The sequence below is a fragment of the Condylostylus longicornis genome, unplaced genomic scaffold (genome assembly GCF_029603195.1).
Source record: "Condylostylus longicornis isolate FDR11 unplaced genomic scaffold, ASM2960319v2 ptg000163l, whole genome shotgun sequence".
NCBI classification, from domain to species: domain Eukaryota; kingdom Metazoa; phylum Arthropoda; class Insecta; order Diptera; family Dolichopodidae; genus Condylostylus; species Condylostylus longicornis.
Genome location: NW_026578131.1, coordinates 2,360,373 through 2,386,057, shown reverse-complemented (window position 1 = coordinate 2,386,057; position 25,685 = coordinate 2,360,373). Strand labels below are relative to the sequence as shown.

The 25,685-nt window shown below is 27.5% G+C and overlaps 3 protein-coding genes across 8 annotated transcripts; 2 read left to right on the top strand and 1 right to left on the bottom strand.

Moving 5' to 3' along the window:
• The first annotated feature begins 268 nt into the window (after window positions 1-268).
• On the top strand, window positions 269-1,372 carry LOC129616148 (NADH dehydrogenase (ubiquinone) 23 kDa subunit). Its single transcript, XM_055531631.1, has 3 exons — window positions 269-418; window positions 594-1,054; window positions 1,118-1,372. The coding sequence occupies exons 1-3, from the start codon at window positions 382-384 to the stop codon at window positions 1,277-1,279; spliced, it is 660 nt and encodes a 219-aa protein (XP_055387606.1). The 5' UTR covers window positions 269-381; the 3' UTR covers window positions 1,280-1,372.
• LOC129616147 (myb-like protein L) lies at window positions 1,372-3,913 on the bottom strand. Of its 2 annotated transcripts, none has more exons than XM_055531629.1 (2): window positions 3,225-3,913; window positions 1,372-3,173 (listed from the first exon to the last, which is right to left on the bottom strand). In XM_055531629.1, the coding sequence occupies exons 1-2, from the start codon at window positions 3,723-3,725 to the stop codon at window positions 1,527-1,529; spliced, it is 2,148 nt and encodes a 715-aa protein (XP_055387604.1). In that variant the 5' UTR covers window positions 3,726-3,913; the 3' UTR covers window positions 1,372-1,526. The 2 variants fall into 2 exon arrangements, with proteins under 2 accessions (XP_055387604.1, XP_055387605.1); XM_055531630.1 differs by having other exon boundaries at window positions 3,237-3,913.
• An 8,575-nt stretch (window positions 3,914-12,488) lies between these two features.
• LOC129616152 (hexosaminidase D) lies at window positions 12,489-25,064 on the top strand. Of its 5 annotated transcripts, XR_008697519.1 has the most exons (11): window positions 12,493-12,619; window positions 12,926-13,088; window positions 14,850-15,397; window positions 20,187-20,333; window positions 20,404-20,503; window positions 20,559-20,869; window positions 20,933-21,076; window positions 21,132-22,165; window positions 22,223-22,535; window positions 22,587-24,151; window positions 24,797-24,932. XR_008697519.1 is itself a non-coding variant. In XM_055531636.1 (10 exons), exons 3-10 carry the CDS (start codon window positions 15,374-15,376, stop codon window positions 24,986-24,988), a joined length of 2,265 nt encoding a protein of 754 aa, XP_055387611.1. In that variant the 5' UTR covers window positions 12,493-12,619; window positions 12,926-13,041; window positions 14,850-15,373; the 3' UTR covers window positions 24,989-25,064. The 5 variants fall into 5 exon arrangements, 4 of the variants coding, with proteins under 4 accessions (XP_055387612.1, XP_055387611.1, XP_055387609.1 ...); XM_055531636.1 differs by lacking the exon at window positions 22,587-24,151 and having other exon boundaries at window positions 12,926-13,041; window positions 24,797-25,064; XM_055531634.1 differs by lacking the exon at window positions 22,587-24,151 and having other exon boundaries at window positions 24,797-25,064.
• Window positions 25,065-25,685: the final 621 nt, after the last annotated feature.

Sequence of the window (25,685 nt, the reverse complement as noted above, 5' to 3'; positions counted from 1 at the left end):
AAATTAACTTTTTATAAGAAAATAGAAAATTTACAAGGAAAATACAATGTTTTCAAGATATATTACATATCTATTTATATAACATGCTTTTGCATGATACAATATTCGTAACCTTCCGGATTTTTTTTTTTGCCTCGTCTACACTAAACTAACATTTATTTTAGTTTAGTGTACATTTACTTTATTTTTACGTTATATAAATTTACCCTGGCAGAAATACTGAGGAAGAAAAAAATATGCTCTTGCTATGTCAAAGTTTCACCTCAACCATTTGACAATTTTTGAGGTGAAATATGGGATTATTTTCTCTTTTAATACAGCTGAGCTAAGAAATTTTCATAGTTTTTTGTTGTATCAAAATATTTCTTTTAAATTTTAAAGATGTCTGTGGTTAAAGTATATGCGGCCACAAAATTATGTAAGTTAAGTTTTTATATATTTATTATATTATTTTCGGACATTAAGCTGAAATCAACCTTTTGTTTTTTTTAATAAAACTTTAAGGTTAAACCATCTTATGTCATCAAATATACAAAAATAATAACTAATACTTTTAAAAATTTGTATATTAACATAAATATTCTTTTATTTAGGTCGTGGTTTCTTTAACCCAACGTTGTACAGAGCACTTTCTGCTGTAGCCAAACATGATACCAGTCATCTTGATATCGTTAAACCTGAAAAAGGATATATTTATGTCAATAATAAAGAGCTGAGCATGGAATTTAAAGATATTACCGATCGGGCCGCTGCAACTATGTTTTGGACTGAATTAATTCGCGGTTTTATGGTAACGTTGGCTCATATTTTTAAAGAGCCTGCTACTATAAACTATCCTTTCGAAAAAGGGCCGTTAAGTCCAAGATTTCGTGGAGAACATGCTTTAAGGCGTTATCCGAGTGGTGAAGAGAGATGTATTGCTTGTAAATTATGCGAAGCAATTTGTCCAGCTCAAGCTATTACTATTGAAGCTGAAGAGAGAGCTGACGGCAGCCGAAGAACAACTCGTTATGATATTGACATGACAAAGTGCATTTATTGTGGATTTTGTCAAGTATATTTTGTTTAGAATCTGAATTTATTGCAAATGAAAGAAAAAATTTAAATATATTTTTAGGAAGCGTGCCCAGTCGATGCTATAGTGGAAGGACCTAATTTTGAATTTTCTACAGAAACACATGAAGAACTACTATATAATAAGGAAAAACTTCTAAGTAACGGTGATAAATGGGAATCTGAAATTGCTTCCAATATTCAAGCCGATCATTTGTACCGTTAAAATAAATGAAAAATAATAAGCAGTCTTTATATTTATAACATCTATATTGATTAATTTCCATGCTTAATTAAAAAAATTAGTTAAAACTTTTAATGAAGATTTTATTTTCAATTTGTCTCTATTTCAAAATATTAATCCAAGTACCTATCTAAGCAAAAATACATATATCCAAATTTTCTTCAATTAAATTACATATACATACTTATTTTAAAATTTTTTCTACATTAAGGATTAAAAGAAATTAAATTTATATTTCCAATTTTATTTCTTTAATTCGATTGGTTTCTTCAGGGTCGGTACAAGAATTTCTTCTTTTTCGCAAATTGCAATCTTTTTCCGAAAGTTCGTTTTTTGCTATACTCTCTAATATTTTACCGTTAGACAACAAAACCTCATGAGGAATAAAACAGTCTAATCTACTTAACAGGGCGGTTTTATAAAACATAGTATAAAAACGTTTACGAAATAAATTTTTCGCTAATTCTCCTTTTTCGGTATTGATTATGGATTCTTTACTTACTTTATCCGTGGATTTCGTATGAATTGTAGATGCGCATTGAATGCATGCACCGCGAAATCCAAGTAACGTAGACCAACTTGGCGGAAGGTTTGCACTTTCAATTTTTTTGTAGTCCCCCTTTTTTCTATATTCTACTAACTTTTGCAATGCACAATAGTCTTCAGCATTAAACATTGCTTTTGTATGCGTTAATGTTTTTTTGTCGATGTTGACTTTCAGCAAATCAACTAAAAAATTTAAATTTGAAATACTATACATGGAAAATAATTCCTTTTTAAAGGAGTAGTCATATGAGAATTTAAAAATCTGATAATACTTTTTTTCCAAAGAACGCAATGAGTTATAATATTTTCGAGTCGAATCTTTTGTTTCCATACTTTTACCCAGATTTTTATTTGGATTGTCTAAATTTTCTGTAATTTTTTGTTGCCAATTTTCACTTGTAACTGCAGTCCGTAATGGTTTATGCCTTCGTGGACAATTTTCTATTTTTGCGTTAGGTGTCCTTTCGAAAAATTTTTTAATTGTGTAGAGTCTTTGTCGCACACTACATCTAGATTTATTTAAAAATTCGCTGGATATAACACTGTAGTTCCCTTCCCCATGTCTTGCAACCAATTCAAGGAGCTTTTTATCTTCATCTATACTCCAAAATGAATGCTTTCCACTATGTTTTAACGTGTTGTGCCACCGATTTCTAATTTGAACGATTGTTCTTCCTGGGAGTAATCCAAGAGGGAAATCCTTAAAAGTCTCTCCATACTGTTCTATTGCTGCCAAAATAGCACAATCTTCTATCCATGTAAATTTCGACTTATTTATATTGGGATCCACGCTGTAATGGTACCTGTGATGTAATTGAGAAGTTCGTAAATTTGGAAAATGTTGTTTGACCAAATTCCATCGTATTATGTTATTCATACTACACTTTTTAACTGCTTTTTTTAATTTCTCATCATCTTCTGGAGTCCATTTTGTTACTTTTTGTGATTGGTAATGTAATAGAACTGTAAAATATTGAGTAAAGCACTGCAATTCAGATCTATTTCCAATGATATTAGCTATTTTTGACCAATTTTGAAAATTATTATCTGTTGCAGCTCCTAGCAAAACATTATTTTCCTTATCATCCCATGGATCTCGAGATAATCCTGGCTTTAAATACATATTCCACATGGCATCGCAAAGATGTTCCTTATGTGATTTGACGTATTCTGTACAAACTCGATACCAACATATTTTAAATTTTTTATCACATTGAGGAAGCAAATTTGATAATTGTTCACGTAATAATGTTTGTTTATTTGATCTTATTTCATGGCCAATTGAAGTACAGGGTTCATTTCTTTTTCTACCAGATAAGTGTTCCACTACCTAAAATTTTAAAAAATTTAGTTACAAAACAACTAGGTAAAAATTTCTAACTTGTTCTTTTACACCCTCTATAATGGCTGCTTTATCTTTCAAAGACCAATAATTTTGTTTATCGTACAATATATCAACTGGGAATACCTCCATATTATTTTTTCGCCTTAAATAGTCTTCGTTGGGGGGATGTGAAAATTTCTGTTTGGTTTTAAAATAAGGGATACCGCAAACTTGGTACGACTTGTTAATTGCCTTCAAAGGATTTTTTCTGTTCATTAGCTTCAATAATTTTAACATGTGCTCATTATGTTTATATTTAGCTCGGCATTTTTGTACTAACTTTTCCAACAATGGTTTTATATTCTGTAGTGTTTTCTGCATTTCTTGATTTAATAATAAAGCTCTTTCATTAACTTTTTCGCTGTGAGAAGTTATTGATTGTTCTAAAAACAAATTCATTTCTAGCACAAAATCTTTTGTAGGAAGCAGAGCATTACATTCTTCTGCTTCAAATTCATCCTCATTTTCGTTGCTTGCATTTGAGGAACTATAAGACATATTTTTTAGCTCTTTTGCTGATTATTTATGTAATTCAAAATTTTCATTTCAAAGTAAGTAATACAAATCATATTTACAAACTTAACTTTATTATTTTTAAATATCTTCTAATCTTACTCAAAAAGTTTTTTTACGTTAAATCGACTTTTTAAGCATTTTAATTCAACTTCTAAAAACTTAAAAGCGAGTGCGAATGTATTTGAAGTCTCTGAAACTAATTTGACAAAACAGCTTACAATAGGACTCAAAAATTTACTTTGTATTACAAACGTTATTGTTACGAGTAACAGAGGTTTGAAAATTTGACATCATCGAGAAGATATGCCTTAGTAAAAAAATTTCAATAATTACTCTTTATAATATCTCCGCGTTTACATCACATTCCTTAAAAACAACAACTTTCATCATATATGTCGCAAACCCTGTAAATTTTTAGAGCATATCTTCAAACGTAAGGTGCCGTTTACATACGAAGCAAAATCTAATATTAAATCTATGACAATACCTAGTAAATGTTTACATATCATAATCAAACTGGGAGTTGACGTCAAATAATTTTTTCTTATTCATTTGAAAAACTGAACTAAAATCTGATGATCGCTCTTCAGCACCTTTTTTAAAAAATTAATTGATGCCAAATTAATTTTATCTCAGGGGTGGTGTGGAAAAAGGAATATAAATAATCTACAGAAGTCTAAATAATCTATAATATTTAACTTACATCTGAAATGTTTGTTTTTATTTTAATTATATTATGATATTCCTATACAATATTTCCACTTATTTCATTCAAACAAATTTTCCAAACAACATAAATTGCCAAAGCATTTTTCCCTCATTTCTTGGTGTCTATTGAAATTCATGAAAATATAGATATAGTTATTTAAAATATTTTTAATGTGATATTTTGGCTTTTTTTTTAATAACATGTTTACTTTTTATATTTCTTACCATTTACGTATTTTACTATAGTTATCTTAATTATTTTTTTTTTAATTTCGTCATTTTATTAATTTAATATTTCGCTTTTCTTAATTTAAAACGGAAATAACAAATATTTATAATGGAAACAAATTGATGGAAACAATTTATAATTAAAACAAATATTCATAATGGAAACAATATTATTTTTTGTCCCCAGAAGGAATCGGAATTGACGTTGCCAAAAAATAACTTAGCTATTTTAAAATCGTGTTATTTTAAAATTAGCCTCTTGTATTAATAATTATTAATATTCAAGTAAGTTAAATTTTATTTTTTATCTCGTGGAGAAATTGAAAAAATCTAGAGTACTATATAACAAAATCGGTGGACAACACTCGCCAAAATTCAATTGTAAAATAATTTTTATTATTTGCTGTCAGAAAAAGTTTGGTGTCAAACAGCATTTACCAATTATACAATTTTCGTCCTACTCAGGTACTATTTGCATATACGATCAAATCCAGATCCAGATGAAAAAATAAAACTAGAACTGTTTACATATAGACTCAAATTTTCTTAAAATTTACGTCAATATTTAATAATTTGCTTCAAAAATTCTATATAAATATAAATTAGTTGATCGCTGCTCAAAATTCGCGCAAAAAACTTTGCGCCATTTTAGTTTTAAAAAGTCAGATATCAAGTCTAAGCAATTTTTATTATTTGCCAACAAAGTCTGATGTCAAACTGCGTTTACATATACGACTTTTATCAGACTATTTGCCATCGCTCTGTTGTTCCTAGTTAAGAATGAAAATTGTGCACCTTGGCAATTCATCGTGTTTTCCTGTTTTTAAAATAATTGTAAGTTTTACTTAAAAAAATTTCACTGTGATGGCAGTAAATTCCATATGTCAAGTTTTCAATAGAAAACATTTCACTTTGCTCACACATACATTTTTTTAATGAGACGTTGGACTGTCCTCTTGATCCATTTCGAATAACTGGTGAACCCTTCTAGAAAATCAAATCACATAAAGTGAACCTTAAATAAATGTCGAATTTATTTAAGGTTCACTTTATGCGACATATTTTTCCAGATATTTAAACTAAACGCTTATTGATTTTTACAAAATTCGTAGATATATTATATGAAGCACTTTCACCAAACCAAAAATTTATTCGTGTATTTTCCATATTTTGAAATCGGAAGTCATATCACCCGAAATTCTGAGCAAAATTATTAACACTAATGTGAGATCTCGCTCGCCAAATCTTTTTGTAGTACCTTTTCATAGGACTAATGGTATGTCTTGGAAGTAAATGTAAAGATAGATAGTTTCTTTTTGTTCTTTATTACTAGAACTAAATTATAAATTGTAAGTAATAGTTAATTGTTACTACATAAAGAAAACAGTGGAAAAAAGAGAAAAAATATACACACTTGTATATTTAAATATATTTACGAAGTGTACATATATATATTTACCTGTAAAATAAATAGAAAAATTTAACAATATGTAATATGTATAATTATATATCTTATTGTAAGTTTTAAATTAAATTAAATATTTATGTAATTAAATATTTATGTAATATTTTGTAAAAATGAGCTAAACAAATAAATAAATTAAAGTTTTCGAATGCATTGGCATGTGGATTTGTCCTTGTTTTTAAAATATAACCGAATTTATTATTATAATATGAGCTCCCGCAATGACAAGAGTTAAATAAACTATTAAAGAACTTAAGAAAAACCAGTGGTAAAGTTAAATTTATTATTATAATTAGTATGGGAAGAGTTTATTATGCACGAAAATAACATACTAAATTTAATAAGAATAATAGCATCTGAGTATGTAAAAATTAGATTTTATCATAAAGAAAAACGCTTAACATTAGATTTAAGAAAAATTTACAAAAATTTTTAACTATATTCATATTTCCTAACCATATTTTCAAACCGTTTCTGGCAATACTTTTTATGTCATAAAAAAAAAAAAAACAAAAAAGTAACATACCTTATGTTGACTTCAAATATTATAATTTGCCACCTATCATTGTATTATTAGATCCATGGAGTTGTCACAATAAAACTAAATTAACAGAACAATTGAGTATTAACTATAAAATTTTGTTGTGTTTCAATTTAAGCTAAAGTAAAATTAATAATTATTATTAATATGAACATTCAAAATATTCGAAAAAATGTTTAAACATTTCTGGAAATGAAAAAAGACTTACTTCGTATTAAAAATGTATCAAAGTTACATACATACATGCATATATATATATATGAATTAATTTCCTCAAGTGAGTTTCCGATAAATTTTTTGTGACTTTCTTGTTTTAATATTAAACTGAATTTATGTAACAAAAACAACTTTTAAATATTTTGAACCTCTTTTCATCCTTGTTCACTAAGTAATGTAAAATTAGTGTTGATATTTATTAAAACGTTACCATAACTTTGTTTTTTTATACTTTTTAGTTCTGTGCGTGTTGGCTAGGGTTCAGTATATGTTAGACGTAATGCCGTGACTTAAAGTTAGAAGTTTATTTAAGGAATTCAAATGTTTGATTGAACATTCTTTTGATATCTTTCAAAAACCGTAAAAAAGCATGAATATGAAGTAAACTATTATGGTTTAATTCAATAAGTGCATACCTATTCCCTTTTTTTCTCTAAATAATATTATCAATTAGAAATGCATAATTTTACGGCTCAGAGAGACACAGTTTTTAGATTTTGCACCTGTTTGATTGCTTATTTGTATATGTATTCCACAGGTTTATACTCAGCGCGCACACGTGCAACTGTATTATGCCGTTCAATTAAGCAATTAAAAAGTTTACCTAATCAATTTGAAATGACCCAATAGCTTACTTGGTTGAATGTGCTGAACGATTCCAAACAATAGTTGCAAAACTGAAAATTGCATGTCTATCTGGACCCCTAAGGGGCCAATTTTGCCATTATTGCTTGATTGTAATATCGTTGTGGGCATATGTAATCAGCTAAACTATTGCGTCAATTCAAATCGAATGAGTTAAATAAAAATCGCAATCAGCTTGTAAAAAATTACAAACTTTTTGATTGCCTTTACATGCGACCATACAGTTGCATGTGTGCGCGCTTGAAAATAAGTCTGTGAAATACAAATAAGCAATCAAACAATTACAAAACTAAAAGTTGCATGTCTATCTGAGCCACAAATGTACAGTAGGTAATATATCTATACTAAAATGTATTTACGTATTATGTATTTTTATTATTTTTATACTGTTAACATTTATTTTTGTTAATGTTTTAATTAATTTTCTATTATAGTAGGTAGATAGGTACCTACTTATAATAGTTAGGTAGATACATAGGAACCTGCGTGCACATGTATATATAGAAAGTCAAATTTTGTGTGCTCATTTCTTTAGAGTTTCTAAAAAGTCCGAAAGAGAACATAGTTAAATAATCAAAAAAAAATAATCATAATTTGGATTAATTTGAATAAATTATCAAAACTGCAACCTAAAGCTGATTGATTTGAAGTAAAATTTACTACAAGCGATTCTTTTAAGTTCAGTATTGAAATTATGATTAAAATACTTTCTCACCCAATGAAACTGGATGTATTACTAAGAAGCTAACTGCGTTCGCTACCAATCATGCATCGTGAATGAATCTTTAAAGATTAATTCCATTTACATTCGCGATGATGCGTCCAGCATCCATAGAAAAGAATGCTTCTCTTCTGTAATAAAAGTGATACATTCTGTACGAATCCAAAGAGATATTTCTTGTATTCCTTCGCAATGATGCATCATGGATGCATCTCTTGAGTCGAACCGGTAAACCGGTAATCCATTTATAAGAACGCATGTAATCAATACCTAAGAACGCATTTTGTATTAATCATTCTACATGCATCTTGCTCCCTTGAATTTGGTAGCACACGAAGTAAAATCCGAACATACTGCTTCTCCCTGCGGACATTGTAATGCTAAAGCGAAGTGAGATGTACTACGTAAGGTCATCGCTTCTCACCTTCCTAGGAAAGCTTCTGCATGCATTGTCTCATGTTAAAATTTTCCGCTAGGTACTTATAATAGCCAGGTAGGTACATAGGCATTTACGTACACATGTAAGTTAATAGTTCCTTGTCCTTATTCATAATTGCATTGTGTCTAAGGCTGAATCAAGCCGTTATTATTTCACCTTAGAAATAATAACGGCTTGATTCAGTGTTTGAATAAAAAAGAACGTTTAAGGTTTAATGTTATTTTTATTCTGATTTTTCTTTAATAATTACAAGATTTTTATAATAAAAATATTGCATATTAAGCAATTTCAAATATTAAGTAACAAATTTATCGTATGCTAAATTGAATAACAAAAATATTGCAACCTAATCAAATTTGGAAAATAAAATATTGAATACTATAGGTGCATGTGTTAACTTGTATATATGTGCTCATTTCTTTAGAGTTTCTAAAAAGTCCGAAAGATAACATGGTTAAATAATTAAAAAAAATAATCATAATTTGGATTAACTTGGATAAATAATCAAAACTGCAACCTAAAGTTGATTGAAATCCTTTGTCATTAACTAATTGAAATTGACGTGAATTATTAAATTTTAAAAAATTTAAAAATGTTACAATTTTTTCAAATTTACTTTAATAATTTTTAAGTTTTCTTATTTATTTTCTGAATAAATATATGAATTGAAGATAAAAAATTTCTTTTTTTGTTAAAAAAAAAAATCAATTTTTCAAAAAAAATGTTTTCTGTATGTACAATTTTTTGATGTAGTGTATATCAATATATGTATATATCAATATGTATATATCCAGCGACTTCAATATTGCTTTATAAAAGTTTAAGTACGGCATTAATACGATTGTAGTACCCCCTCAGAGCTTTCAATACCTTTACAATGACCTTTACAATACCTTTAAAATTGCTAAAGCTTTCCAAACATTTTGGAATATAATTTTTACAATACGAGTATTAATACATACTTTGACGTTCGTTTGAAAATTTCAATTTAAAGTTCTGTGCAAATATTAATATATACTAATATATTCTGTGCTGAAAATATATACTAGTTTATTAAATTGATTATTTCTGGCAACTTTTACATGACATGTATAAGAAAAGCGTGCTCGATATTTTCGTTACTCAATTTACTTTTATTTTACGTATCCACTACGTATAGAACGCATTTAGGAAAAGTGTACAATGTCAAGAATTTTACTAAACTTTTTGGAATATGATACTTTGTAAAGTTTACGCCGTAAGCGCATTATTGAAGTCACGGAAAATGATGACATTTAAAGTTTTTTCAAATTTTGTATAGTAAAATTTAGTGTTTTAAAAACTTTTATGTCGAAACATATGTTTTCCTTGGTTATGTCAGAAGGTTTTAACTTTGAAAAAAAAAAAATTCATCAACAATATAAAAATAAAATAAAATAACCAAAAATTTCACACTTTTATAATCCAAAATCAAAATTTTCGGGTTTTAGTATAATCAAAAAATATTTGTTTATGTTTGATAAATACTTTTGAAATTTGGTGTTTATCACATATTTATAAAGTTTTTAAAAGCTTTTTTCCGTCTGCTTTATTTTTTTTTAAACGAGAATTTTTTTCGTTTTGCGAGAAATTTCGTCATTGTTTCTGTTTTCAAAGTTTTTTCAAGTTTTATCTCAGACAGATCTCTACACCTAGTCTTAAAATTATCGTAATGTCTGTTAGTTGAAACGACATAACTAAAACCCTGGAATTTCGTGTATGTATATATTATGTATATATTATTACAGATTATCTCTAGATAAGATTAAATATTATTGGCTGAGAAAATTAGACATTGCAGAATTTATTGTAGTTATATGTACATACATAAATAGTATGTATAAAAACTATGTGTTAAGTATATAATTTATAGTTTATATCGCATACTGTACGTATATAACTATATGAATTATACCATATTTGAACAGTAGTTTAAGAGCATATATGTAAGCATTATTTAGCTGATTATAACAATAGTACAAAAATTCTCGCTCAATATATTAATACAAGATGCTATACATATAATTGCACATGCTCTATAAAAGTTTTTTAATTTTGTACATTGACTCTTTAAACATATTAATATATCATAATAATACCAAATGTTTTTTATCCAAATAGGTATTTGAGTTTTTCACTTATACTTTATGTTCAGTTAATATTTATTTACTATAAGCAAAATCTTCTAACAGTGTTTTAAATGTAATATATGTTCAAACGTTTATAGTATAATAATTAAGAAGTATACCATAATATTTTCATTGTACAAATTTGAATTGAATTTTGAATTCGAAATATACATATACGAGTATCAATATTACAAAGTATTTAATGAAAAAACTTGAATGTTCTACGAGTAATATCACATATTGTTAGAATATATTTTACAGTTACAGATAATAATACAAATAATGTATAGGGTTATTGGTGCCATTGTAACATTCTTAACAATTATGTATATAAAGACGTTTTTTCTGTTATCTTATACATTTATTTGATATTACTATTGTGATTATTAAAATACAAAAAAAATGTAATTTTTTTCATATTTGCAAATACGGTCTTAAAAAAATTAAGAAACAAAATAAAGAAATATTTTACATTATGTTTAAATCAAATTGATAATTATGTTTTGTGAACAACGTGAATATGTGAAAATGAATGTGAATATGAATCTTTTGCAGCATTTTTTAAATAACTTTAAAAAGTAGTCAATTATTACTGCACTTTGTTAAAAACATTTTCATGTTATTTACTTTTTAAGTTAAATATTAAGTCATAAAGTCTTATTTAATTGACGCTATTATATTTAAATTATAAATGATACCAGGCCTGTGTAAAAACTATCAAGTTGTTCACTGGACATATTTAACCAAGTTAAGATATACAGTTTTGCACAGTTCACAGTTTAATTACAATATTTTATGTCGTATGGAGTGGAACTTTTTTTTAAATGTGAAAAGTGTATACTTATATTAATTAGACTTCGGTTTTTATCAAATTTTGTCACTGCAGTTTAATTTTAATTATGATTAAACACTGACTTATATATCAAAGATTTGTGGATTTTAATTTCAAATAAATTAAAAGATCTGAGGTTATACATAAAAATCTGGTAAAGAAAATCAAATTTTAAAATCATGATGCTTATTTCGTTCACTATCTAGATCATCCATTTTAGTTGCAAATGAAAAATAGCGTTTCTAAAACAAATTTTTAAAAGAGACAATTGCCTCCTTTATCTGCTTATATTAATATTTCAAAGTAAATGTAAAATACTTTTTCTATAAAACATTTCTCCTTACTCGTACAATTATTATGCTACTGTCTGATTGTTATACAAAAATCCTTTTGCTCCCTCATTACTGTTGTTGCTGCTGCTGCGTTATTTTGTTGTTGAAGTTTTTGGTGGTTTTCTTATTTTGTAATTTTTTCATTTTTATCTTATAGTTATTGCTTTTTTTTATTGGTATATTTTCCTTTAAATGACGACAATATTCCCATGACTATACTTTTCTCATAAAAAAATAAGTAAATAAAAAAGATGTAAAAGAAAGAAAAGATGTACAAGAAATTAAAATTTTACTCATACAAATTCAGATACATGGATACATTCCAAAATATGTTTATACATATTTATGTAAATATCAACATATATTTGTATGAAGGTACTTATATGTTAATATGCAGAAACATGAAAATTTCTAAACGAATAGCTATGCCGCAGTGTCTTTTTTCTTCGTTAATAAAGTTATTCGGTTTAGAATCCTTGCTCGAAACGAAAGTGTTATTTAATATTAAAAAGGACGGATTTTTTTCCGTTTCTCATTTTTATTGCTATTATTTACAGCATTTTCGCTCATTTTTTGTTTCACTTTGTTAAAAATATTTAAAAGTAAAAAAAACAAATTTGTTGTTTTAATTTAATCGAAATCAATAAAAATGTGTTTTTATTTTTTTAAAAAGAAATGATCACTTTGTCTATTTTAATTTAATATTATGTTTTTCCATTATTATGTACCTATCTATGTACGCTTTTTTCATGTTTTTTGTTGTCATTTTGAAAAAACAAAACGTGAATTAGCCATCTTTAATAGTGAATGAGAAATTTAATAAAAAATGAAGAAAACCAATAAATATTTATAATATAATATTTTAAATTATTTGCTAATATTATAATTATTTTAAATTAATTTGCTAGTTCTTTAGATTATTCTAGAATTGTAGAACACTATAGCAAATAAAATCAAATTAATTTAATGAAATAGATTTTGATTTGAAAATGTGAATTGAAGTGCAAATACATAAAAAATATAAGTAAATTTATTAAAAAGAAGATTTTTGTGTCAACAAGGATAAAATATGTAAATTATTTCAGAGCCATTTCACCACATACTCTATACAAATACAAAATGCATGTTACATAATTATTGTATTATACATACACACACATATGTATACTTATATATATATATATATATATACCTATATAACAAATTATTTATTAAATCAATGTGTAAACTTCTCTGTAATTTCATTTTCTTCATTCAACTAAGGGTAGATACGTATCTACCAAAGTATATCTACTAATAAGTAATTCGACTCGTTCCATTCCGTTAGTTTTCGTTTGCATCTTGCTTCCAAATTCTTAAAATATTCCATTTTTTCGAATGTATGAAAGCAAAAGAGTTTAAAATTTCAGTATCAGGTAGTGACATAGAAATAAAGTAATTTATAAAGAAAGAAAGGTACTGATTACTTTATGAAATATAATTATTACCGGGAAATATATTATTCATGGCAAATATGTTCTAAATTTATTAAGATTGAAATAAAAATAAAAAATTTAAAGATAATTTATTTATTTTATTTATTAATTACAAATGCCTAACACTAAATATTTAAAATATTTTCAAAAGTACATATTTACCTCTTCACATCTTTTGCCAACAAATGAAATTTTCGTGTCGGCTTTTTTTCATCCCAAACACTTCAAATAATGTTTACCCATTTTTATAAAAAAAAATTTTTTTTTCACAACTATTTAAATTTTTTTTTACTATTGTACGTCTTTTCAAACTTTATTTTTATTATTTGTAAAAATTATGTTATATAAATTATAATAATTTTTTTAAACACTTTTTTTCTTCTTCGCTTTTATAATATAATACACATTTTTTGCCACCTTGTACTGGAATGAATTACAGAAATTATTGTGTCGCTTTTAAAATTCTTAATATTTTTCCCTATAATTTATATAGGAACAAATAATAAAGTGTCGCCTTTCAAAATTACATTATAAAAAAACAGGTTGACATCTATTGCGTACTCTTTCCCTCTCCCAAAAATTCTTATGTGTATAAAAATGAAAATAAGAAAGTATACAGCTTAACTCTTTTAATTAATGGAATTTTTTGTATACAAATATTGGTGAGTGATTGCATTAGTGTGATGTAAACGGAGAGTCGAACTACTTGTTAGTAGATATACTTTGGTATCTACATGCTTACATAAATATGAATATATATATTTGGTTATTCGAAATAAAATTCTGACACAATAATTAATTAAAAGTGATGCATGTGTGTACATATGTACGTACAACAAAAAATGCAATCCTTAAAAAATACAGGGTTAAAAAGAATCTTGTATGCACAAGATAAAATAAATTTAAACTACAATTCTAATATATTCAAACTAAAAAATTTCAAAACTATAAAAGTATGTATAAAGAGTAAAAGAATTCACATGAGAATTTTCATAATCTTTAAAATTTTCCCAATCCGAAGTAATATATTTATATCAGCATATGTGTGTTCACAGAGCGTTTCTCTTATGCTGATAGTGTCAAAGTCTATTGAAAATAAAAAGTAAACATACATATACACATATGATCTAGTTTTTGCTTTTACGATCTTATTACGCTATATGTTGTACTAAATACAATCATATATGCCCCATGTTTTGTCTGATTGTATTTCGCAGACAATTTTCTTTTGTTTTTTAACTTGTAATTCATAATCTTACTTCAAGTAAAATTTTCATAAAACACAATTAAGGTTTTATAAAAACCTGTCATTAACATACATGTCATTACTATACTAAAATGTATAAACTTTTTCAAGGCTCCTTTTCTGAAACTTCATTAATATTAAAAAACTAACTAAGTTGCTAATCCTTTATAATTAAAACATGTGGAAATGCATAATGATGGGGAATCATTACCAGTGGTACCAAGAATAATTTATTATTGTTAAATATTTCTGAAATATTTAAAAATCATAAAAGAAAAGTTCTAAAATTTTTAGTAAATATTAAACCTAAGCTTGAATTATCTTAATAATTTCTATCATATACACTGAAACTATTTATTTAAGAAAATATTGCAATTATAAAGTTACTTGAATTTTGTAATTAAATGTAACCTAAATATTTTTTTGCAATTTTTGCAAGAGTTTACTTCTTTTTGGTAATTAATTTAAAAGTGACTGAATTTAGGTACATATTATAATTATGATTTCAAAATTAAAGTTAATTGGTAAAAATACTATGTTTAAGAAAATAATCGCATAATACATACATATATATATAAATCACAACACAAACTTAACAAAAAAGTAACAAACTGTAAAGGATTTTTTTCTTGTTAATGGCGTATATAAGAAGAATGAAGGTAAATATTTTAAGAATTCGTACAATAACATCAAAACGTAAAATATTTTTTTTTGTATTTTTGTTAATAGCGAGAATAACCCTTGTTAACTTGAGCATATGTTTTGTAAAACGAGAGTTCTTGTGACCTATACATATGTAGTGCTACACTCGCTAAACAATTCTCGCTTTTTAAAATTCGACATTATGTAAATTGAATATCGCACTAGCCATTTTGTTTACGAATCTTATTGCGAAAGTCTAAGTTTTTGAAAAAATAAAACTAAACAATGGATGTGTTACATAAACTTTGGTTTATCAAATTAAAAAACCTTGCATTTTAAGAAATTTTAGAAAATGCAGCCAGTTTAAAGTTTTTGCCATGTGTTTTTGTTACATAGTACCAAATCATTTGCGAATCGTAAATCAATTTACGTAAATTTGCGATTTTCGCATTTTTAACAAAGTAGGCCACTTTGATTTGTATGTTAATACTCGTATGTTATATAAAAACAGAGAATGCATAAATATAAAATATGTACATACCAAATTATGATAACATTATATGGCGTACAATGCGATATCCAAGAGTCAATTGTATACATACAAATACAAAGTAAAAACTTTTTCAGTGCTAGCAAAAATTTTGTTAAATTAAACAAAACTAAATTATAAAAAGACTGTGAATTTACGTTTTTATACCAACTTGTATATTATATATACTGGTATATTCAATTTGTCATGTATTATCTAAAAATATTATATTGAAAACTTTTGCGACCTCATAAAGTACATGTATTCTGACATAGAATCAAATTCTCAGGCGATCTTAACCGATGCCTGCTCATCATTTTGTCGATTGTTGAAGCATTCATTTCAGAGCACAAAGAGCTAGAGACTTAAAATTTCACGTAGATTTATATTTTTCTGTACGTAAATCGGTGCAGAAAGTGAGCAAAATTGGCCGGATATAAGTCTAATAGATAAATCTTGGGTTGAAACCACCTAATATTTTTGATCTTGATTCTCATAATGGATTTGTTATAGATAATAGGCCTTTATTTTTTCAAAGGAGATTCAGATTTACTTTGTTCTTGCAATAAGTAGGTCTTCAAAATAATTTTGCATTCTGAAAAATGAAAGCATTCGTCAAGCCCAGATGAAGTATCTGCGTTGTGCACTGTTTTCCTCAGTAGCCATGTTGATATAAAAATAATAATGTGAAAATTTGAAATGTGGTAAAAATAAAATTAAACTAATGAAATTAAAAATATAATTTCAAAAGAAATATCCGTCATCAATTACAACATCAAATAATACGGATTAAACCTGTAGCTAATTTAAAAAATAGCAAACTTAATGGCGGATAAAAAAAAACTAAAAACTTTTCCCTAAATTTAGGGCAAAAGCATTAAGTAATTGAAATTTGTTAAAAAAGCAATTTTCAAAAACTTTTACAACTCGGAAATTGTTTAGAAAAACTAATAAACAATTTTGTAGAGGAAGAAAGTTTAATTTTACAAGGGGTAAATTTCAAATGATTAACGTTAATAATTTTAAACAAAAAAAAATTTAGATTAAGGTTTGAAACGACTTTACTGAGTGATGAGAATTAGATATTAACGTATCACTTAACGTAAAAATTTTTGTATAATTACTTAACACTTTTTTGTGTTATAATTTTATGTTATTATAATTTAGAACACACTTGCTTTTAACTCGATTTCAAGTTGTAATCATTTACAATCACTATACCTAGTGGCGCTTCACACTACACTGTTGCACTAATTAATGAGAAGGAGGAAAAATTTAGCATAGATAACGGTATTCGTTGGTGTGCTACGAGAACATGATTTCCGATATTATTTTAGTCACAATAATGTTCACTACATACATAATATAAGAACAGAGAAAAAAATTTGAAAGATAACGTATGTCTATATACACATAATACTTAATGTCGATAAGAAGAAGTGTAGTAAGCCGAAAGCAATGACGAGCTTTTTTCATTTAGTTGAGGATTTAGATACTAAAAGTTGTGGATGTTGATTTTAAGTCAAAACATTAAATGTTATGGATATAAAAGTGAGGTTTTTGATTTTTAAAGGCAAAACTATGAGAGATAGAGGAAAATTTTCTATGGGTAAGCTTTTAGATCTCATTCTAGCGCTCACAAAAATTCTGACTTTGACGAACTTTATCTCGAGAATTACCCAAATAAAATTAATTATAAAACCAAAAATAAATAGCAATCAATCGCCTGTGAAATCAGCCTCGGATGGTTACTCTGTTGCATGATTGCGAAGTTACAAGCATTTGTTAATGCGCAGAAAAAATCTAATATCTTTTTTTTCAACAGGCTGTAGCTCAAAAAAGGGCATATCTGTACCCCCATACATTTTTTGCTGGAAACTGATGAAAGAATTATCTATGAAATTATTTGCGACCTTATGCGAAACACCCTCTATATCTTCAAATTTTTTTTCTCAAAGTTAGCCTTATGTATAAATTTACCTTTATACTGTTCAAAAATCAAATTTGGGTAAATCTAACGATGCACTATAAATTCCACCATAATTTATTTGCCCAAAAATATTATTGTCTTTAAATGTAATCTTTTTAAATAAATAATATGTATGTATATATAATGGTTTATTAGAAGTGCTATAAAATATCTCCATAAGTTTTTGTTCGCTAATGTAATAATGTAAAGGAAAAAGTTTTTATACCGTCTTTGAACCATATCCGAAAGCTTAATCCAAAAATTTTATAACGCTTTGTTAATCAAAAGTAACCGAAATTAGTTAATTGTTTAAATTACAATTTTAAAGCTGGAACTAAAGCTTAACTGCCTTTTGAGAGAGTTATGTAGGTGTTTAAAAGAAAAACTTCAAAAAGGACAAAAATACCGATGAAATGAAATGAAGTTTGATTAAATTTCCATACGATAAATTACTATATTTTTCTAATGTAATTGTGCATAAGTATATAGTGGCATGAATGGAACAAGATTTGTCTCTGCGTAAAGGTGCAGAACAACTGATTAAACTACGTTATCATGTTAATAGAAAGATCTTGCCTAGTTGTTATTTCAATCTATGTGAAAACTACAGTTGCACACTGATACTATTAAGAAATTAGAGGAAGTTTGCTTTCCTAATTTTTCTGCTGAATCCTTTTTTTCTACAAAAACCAACTTTGGTATTTTTGCAGATTCATATTTCGATTTTAATTGTATTCAGTTCTAAATTAGAAATGCATTATCAAAAATCCCCTCCATTAAAAATGTAATATTTTAACGATTAGTCATTTCATGAAACACGATTACAAACATTACAATTTCAGTGTTAATTTTGAACATGTCATAGGTGTATGTACGTGCAGCCATAAAATGAAATAAAGGGAAAAATGTCAAAAAAAAAATCTTTTGTTGTCACGTCCAACCTATTAGATACTTTAGGTTAAAGTAGCGTTTATTATTCAAGAATGCAAAAATCTTACCAGAGAAAGCCAGAATAGGAGCTTTCAGCTAAGATGCCTGTCATAAAAAATCTAAATAAACACTTAAAACCATTAATATTAGAATAAGATCATGCAGAATGTAGTCGTTAAACATCGTTAATATGTAAGCATATACTACTTACAGACACATATCATGTAGATATCTCTTTTATTTCCAGTAATTTGTTTTTACATATTCGTGTATAAATTATCTGGCAATTGAACGATATAATATTGTTCTCAGTTTATTCGCCTTAGTGAAAAGAAAAAGCAAATGTGGCAACGCAAAATATTAACTTTCTGATTCATACGAATGGTTTTAAATGTCGAAGATAATTCACATATAATTTCACACAATCTCTTGCTTTTTATGTATAGTGCTATTTAATACATATATGATAGTTACTGTATAAACTCAAACAGTCTAAAGGAGTTTTACAAAATTTCAGCTTTGTAGCTTTAATAATTTCTAAGCTATTAAAGAACTAAATAAAACAAACAGCTTATGAGGTTATATGGCAGCTTCCACAAGCAGTCGAGAAATTTCAACTGATTTGACAGCTGCCCTTCCAAAAATAACTTTTGGAAGGGCAGCTATCACAAATGCTCATGAGATCTCAAGAACTTTTAACAAATACAGCTGCCATTTTACCTTATTTGTTTTTGAAATAATTCAGTACTGGAGGTTGAACAATTTTTAGGATATAGCCAAATAACTTTTCAAGTTGTATGGCAGCTACCAGAAGGAGCCAAGTACTTTGAATGACTTTTATCAAACACAATCGCCCTACTCATGCGAAATCGCTTCTGCGAAATTTCAATATTATAGCTTCTATAATTTCTGAGATATAGCCAAATAAATTTGGAAATTGTATGGCAGCTTTCCGTATCAGTTTCTTGATCATATTTAGTTTAAATAGGGCTCTGGCATTTACTATAATAAATCATTTGTGCAAATTTGGTAAACTTAGCTCAATTAGTTTTTGAGTTATCGTTGAGACGGACGGACAGACATTGTTTAATCGACTCAGAATTCGACATTTATCAAAAACATATACTTGATTATATATCTTAGAACATTATTTCGTAGCGTTACAGACGGTAAAGCAAATTTAGTATACCCTTCGAACATACGTTCGCACAGTTAGAAAAGCGTCCTTTTTTCTACTTAACTAACTTTGCAAGGATTGGAAATATAATACATATATTAGTTTACGTATACTTGTTATTAGATAATTTTTTATACTTGACTAATCTTTTTGAAAATTTCATTAAGTGATTAATTAAATTTTTTGTGTTAAATTTTTTAGATACACCCCAGTGTATTAGTATTGCTGTGGCGAAGAAAACTTTCAATTATTCTGTTGTCATCCGCATTAATTTTATTAGCTCTTTGGTCTTGGGCTATTTATAATACTGCCAATTCTAGTATTGGTGAAAAATTTATATTAATTAAAGTAAGTGCACACTGCATAGTTTTGTTTATTTAAAACCATCATTTTATTTACAAGATTCTTTATTATAAAGGATTATAATCCAACGCAAACAAAACAAGAATTTTTTTTGCAGCGTCTTATATCTCAAGCTAATCAAATTCTACGTTATCAAAGAAAACAAAATTTTGGAGGTAACATATTAACATGCATGAAATATAATTCGTTTACTTTATCGTTCATGTTTAGGGGTAGATTTAGTAAATTTAGATCAAACGAAAACTCCATCTCCAGTTGCACCAATCATGGAAAACAACCCGTATCAAGAAGAGCATTTGCGTATATTGCAAGATCAACAGAAAATTAATCAACCTGCTGAACAACCTGACGATGTAGATATTAATTATGACCAAATTTTGACATCAGCTGAACGTCAAGGGCAATACGAACGTGAACTACAAAGAATGGGAGTTCCGATTATTCCGGGTCTAGGCCCAGGTGGACCAAGACCGCCACATGAAAGGTTAATACACCTTGATTTAAAAGGTGCTCCACCAAAGGTAATCTAGCTTCACTGTTCAACAATTAATGTTTCAATTTACTCTTCTCTTATTTTTAATTAGCTTTCATTTTTGAAACGTTTGCTCCCAATTTTGAAAACTATTGGTGCTACCGGTCTGCTGATTGAATATGAAGATATGTTTCCGTACACTGGATCTTTGCAATCGTTAGCTGCTAAAAATGCTTATAAACCTGAGGAACTAAAGGTTAGTAAGAACTTTGTGGACTTCAACTTTAATAACAATTTTTTTATTTTCATAGGATTTCCTTGAATCTGTCATACAGAATGGATTATCTGTGATGCCATTAGTACAGACTTTTGGTCATTTGGAATACGCACTAAAATTAGATGGGTTTGAGCAAATGCGTGAAATTGTTGAAAGTCCACAATCGATTTGTCCTAGCAACACACAATCTTTAAGATTCTTAGAAGACATGATAACGCAAATTGTAGAATTCCATATGGATTTAAATCGAAATTCTAGTTTGAGTGGTAACCGCAGCAGTTTATTATTGTCACCTTCTACAGTGGCTGCATCTTCAAATACAAATTTAAATATAAACACAAATTTTAAAAACAATGTAAACACAACAATATCACATAATAACAATGACGAAAATGGTGGTGTATCATCACCACGTCGCCAGCGTTTGTCAACGCCTCAATATTTTACACATATTCATATTGGATGTGATGAAGTCTTTAGAATGGCCGAATGTGATAAATGCCGTCTTAAATCTAGAAATGAATTATTTTTATCTCATATTACATCACTTGGAAGTTTTATAAAAACAAAGTGGCCAGCTTTAGTACCAGTTATTTGGGATGATATGCTTCGTGATATAACTTTAAGTGAAATGCAACATTCACAAATTGGTTTATATGTAGAACCCATGATTTGGGTTTATGTTAATGATTTATATCATTACATTCCGCCACAATTGTGGGATATTTATTCTAAAATATTCCCAACAGCTTGGGCTGCATCAGCATTTAAAGGTGCTTTCGGTGAAAATTTAATGATTCCCCCAATACAACGACATTTAGAAAATAATTTGAGATGGTTGGCTGTTATTGCAAAGGAAGGTGAAAGATTTTCAAAAGGTTTTCGAGGAATTACGCTAACAGGTTGGCAAAGATACGATCATTTCGCTGTATTATGTGAACTATTACCAACTGGTTTACCAAGTCTCTTGACTTGTTTGTCAGCTACGTCTAAAGGGTATTTTGCAACTGATGCAAAGGATAATGAAATTATGAATGTATTAGATTGTGCCAATCGTCCCGATTATCGGTAAAAATAGTTAAGCTCACTGTAGCATAAATTCTTTAAATTTTTGTCTATTTTAAGACGTTCTGGTCATGCTTGGTTAGAACTACAGGCTGGTTCAAAGCATAAACATCAGCTTTATTCTTCCTGTTCATACCCAGGAAGCTCAACCTATAAATTTATGTTACGTTTAAGTGAAAAATTAACTGAAATTGATGCCTATTTACAACATGTCAGGAGAAAAAGTGCTTGGATGTCAGAATACAATATACGACATAATTTTAGCTCACCTTTAAGAGTTCAAGAGCTAACAAATAACAACCAAAACTTTATTGATCAATTGGTAAATATGGCTAAAGAAAGTCAAACAGTCATGGCTGAAATATACGATGAAGTAAGTATAAAATTTTTACTAAAAGTACATAATAATTATGTATGTTTCTAGTCTCATTGTTAACATTTTTTGTCGCATATAATAAACATTATGCGGTCCAATTTTCAATGGGGAAAAATTTTCTAATAAAACAATTTTCCAACGTTGCAAGTTATTAGTCTGCCTATTTCTTCTCCCTAGTTTTTGATTTTAAACAGGACTTTGATAAAGTCGACAGAGCGAAAATATTTACAGTGATGCAGAGACTCGGAATACCAGATAAACCGATACGAGTTATTGCCGTAACACTGAAAAACAACACTGCGAGGGTATTGATTTAAGGCAAGTTAGCCAGCGCGTTTGGAACAGAATCTGGTGTCCAAACTTATTTTTAACTTAATGCTACATTATGCGATTAGAGGAATTGACACTGGAGGTGCAATTTTCATAAAGACGATACAGATATGTTTCTATGTGGATGATATCATAATACTAGCGCGTAATATTGTACATGTAAAAGAAACTTTCATTAAATTAGTTGAAACCACTGCAAACATTTGCCTAGAAATAAATGAGCCAAAAACTAAATATTTTGTCAAAAGTAGAACGGTGAGAATATTTGGGCGTTTGCTTTTTAAATATAAACGACTGTGCCGTAGCAATTAAAGAACGCATCAATGCGGCTAATACATGTTATTTTGCCCATATTTAATTATTGAAGTGAAGAATACTGACGAGGTCCACAAAGCTTAAGATTTACAAGACATTAATTAAACCTGTACTTATCTAACGAAGTGAGGTATGAAATTTAAAGGCTTCCGAATGCAATCTGCTCTTAATATTCGAAATGAAAATATTAGGGAGAATATATGGACCACTAAGGTGAACGGACCGTATATCATATACAGAATCAGGTTCAGAATACAGAAACGGACCGTATACAGAATCAGGTTCAGTATCGAATTAGAGGATTTAATGCAATATAAAAACATCATTCGGTTCCTGAAGTCGCAAAAAGAAGGGCCACGTTATTCGAATGCCAAGGGAAAATATAATAAAGAAAATATTTTCAGAAAGAAAAATGGAAGTGACTAACTACAATACGTTAGCGCTAGATTGTAAGAGATGGAAGAAGTAAGGAGAGGAAGCTTTGGCCCACACAGGGCTGTAATGCTAAGAAAGAAGACGAAGGAGTTATTAGACTATCCGTCATATCTATTATTGGGAGGTTGATCCATATAGAGCGTCATTTATCATCACGGGATCGCACAATAAAAAAACTTAAACTACTTGTACTAAATTATACTGAAATTTAAATTTTTAATATCAACATAGAAAGTAATATAAAAGAAATAATAGAGTCATACAAAAAAATATAAAATGATTTTTTTGAAGAAATTTAGCTACGTTTTTCTGTTACTAAATCTTCGAAATTTGGCTGAATTTAATTGGCAGTTGTAATTTTTAATATTGACCGAATATGTTGATCTTGATCTATCACCCGTTTTATTATTTTTTAATATCGAAACAATTGTTCACAAAAATATGTGCTTCCGAACATGACTAAAAACATTTTTTTATCAGCAGTAATTGAATATATCCAATAGTAATTGAAATATTGGAAAATTGACTTATAGGTAAATAATTATAAAATTTAGTAATTTCTACTTTTCTAAGTATTTGTTTTAATACAGAATCGCACAGCATTTTGATTTCAATTGCAAATTTCAAGTGTTGCAATATCAACATAAAATGGAAAAGTAACTAGGTTAAATTCATTTTGACATCTATTAAAACCTAAAAATCAAATTCAAATTTGATTTTTAATAATTTATTCTAATTAGAATATATTATATTCGGAAAATTTTAAATTTACCAAACTGGTCTACTGTTTACAAATATAGAAAATGAAACTGGTTCAAATATATAAGTATTTGATTTATGGAACAGTCGCTTTCCACATGGAAAATTTGGTTTTTGGATATGTGACAAACTCCCGCAGAACCTTCTATCTATTTTCAATACTTTCTTACTGATCTAAATCAATATTTGTATGTAATACGCGTGTTTCACATGTCTGGTTTAGAGTGTAGCTTATTCTTAAACAGAAAAAAAACTATTTATTGTTTACTTTAAATTTTAAATGCAATCTCTAAATATTATTCTCGTATTGACTAAAAAATTTTGTTTTTTCCTTAAAAACAAGTTTTTACATAAAGTAAAATAATTATATTTATGTATACACATAATAAACTTTAAAATCTTTTTATTTTGGATTTTAGTACACTATATCTGAATACATTGAACAACATATTTATCCAACAATTCGTGAACTTCGCCAACATTTGGAAGAAGCAAGAAAGTTGTTAACTATAAAAACTTGGCCAAGACGCCCTTTGCCATACGCAAAAGAGCTTGCTAACATGAACATTGTTACTGCAAATAATGATGCTAATAATATTCAACAAAATTGAAGCTTTGTTTAGTATTAATATAATATTGTTATATTAAAAAATAAAGAAGAGTATTTGAAAGCTTTACAAATTTAAACCTTGTTAAGATATAAGGAACATTTGAATTAATATATTACTATATTTAATTTAAGGATTAACCTGTAATGACTAAAAAATATAAAACATACATAATTAATGTACTGCTACAACATATTGTTTGTTATGTTATAATAATATACATATGTACGTACATACAAAAAACGCTTGTATAATGCATAAAATATTAATTAATATATTGTACTATAAAGTTAACTTTTACAGTTTCTCATCTTACATTCATATAACATACTCATATGAATCATTTCTTTAAAGACATATACATATATACATAAATATAAACATAAGCATATATATTTATTAACAAAGAAATCCAAAAATTCTGTTTTATTTTTCTCACTGGTTGATCTCACTGATTGAGTCATTTTTATTAAAAAGTTCATTGCTGCGCCAGAAGTATACTGAATTTAATTCCCTAGTATGTTTATCATATATCCATGATGTTATTATGGGAGTAATTTCTTATACATATAGCATACAGTGATAGGCATACATAGAAAAATACATACATAGCTGTGAAAAATCCGCGCTGAAATTACCTAAGTTTAAATAAGCTTTTTTTTAGACAAATTAAGAACAATATTAATTTTTTTAACATACT

Coding starts and splice junctions, on each gene's coding strand:
- LOC129616148 (XM_055531631.1), top strand. CDS start 382: ATGTCTGTGGTTAAAGTATATGCGGCCACAAAATTAT. Junction 419..593: donor ATATGCGGCCACAAAATTAT/GTAAGTTAAGTT, acceptor TCTTTTATTTAG/GTCGTGGTTTCTTTAACCCA. Junction 1,055..1,117: donor TTTATTGTGGATTTTGTCAA/GTATATTTTGTT, acceptor ATATATTTTTAG/GAAGCGTGCCCAGTCGATGC.
- LOC129616147 (XM_055531629.1), bottom strand. CDS start 3,725: ATGTCTTATAGTTCCTCAAATGCAAGCAACGAAAATGAGGATGAATTT. Junction 3,174..3,224: donor TAGAGGGTGTAAAAGAACAA/GTTAGAAATTTT, acceptor TTAAAATTTTAG/GTAGTGGAACACTTATCTGG.
- LOC129616152 (XM_055531637.1), top strand. CDS start 15,374: ATGGCGTATATAAGAAGAATGAAG. Junction 20,504..20,558: donor AAGAAAACAAAATTTTGGAG/GTAACATATTAA, acceptor GTTCATGTTTAG/GGGTAGATTTAGTAAATTTA. Junction 22,536..24,796: donor TGGCTGAAATATACGATGAA/GTAAGTATAAAA, acceptor TTTGGATTTTAG/TACACTATATCTGAATACAT.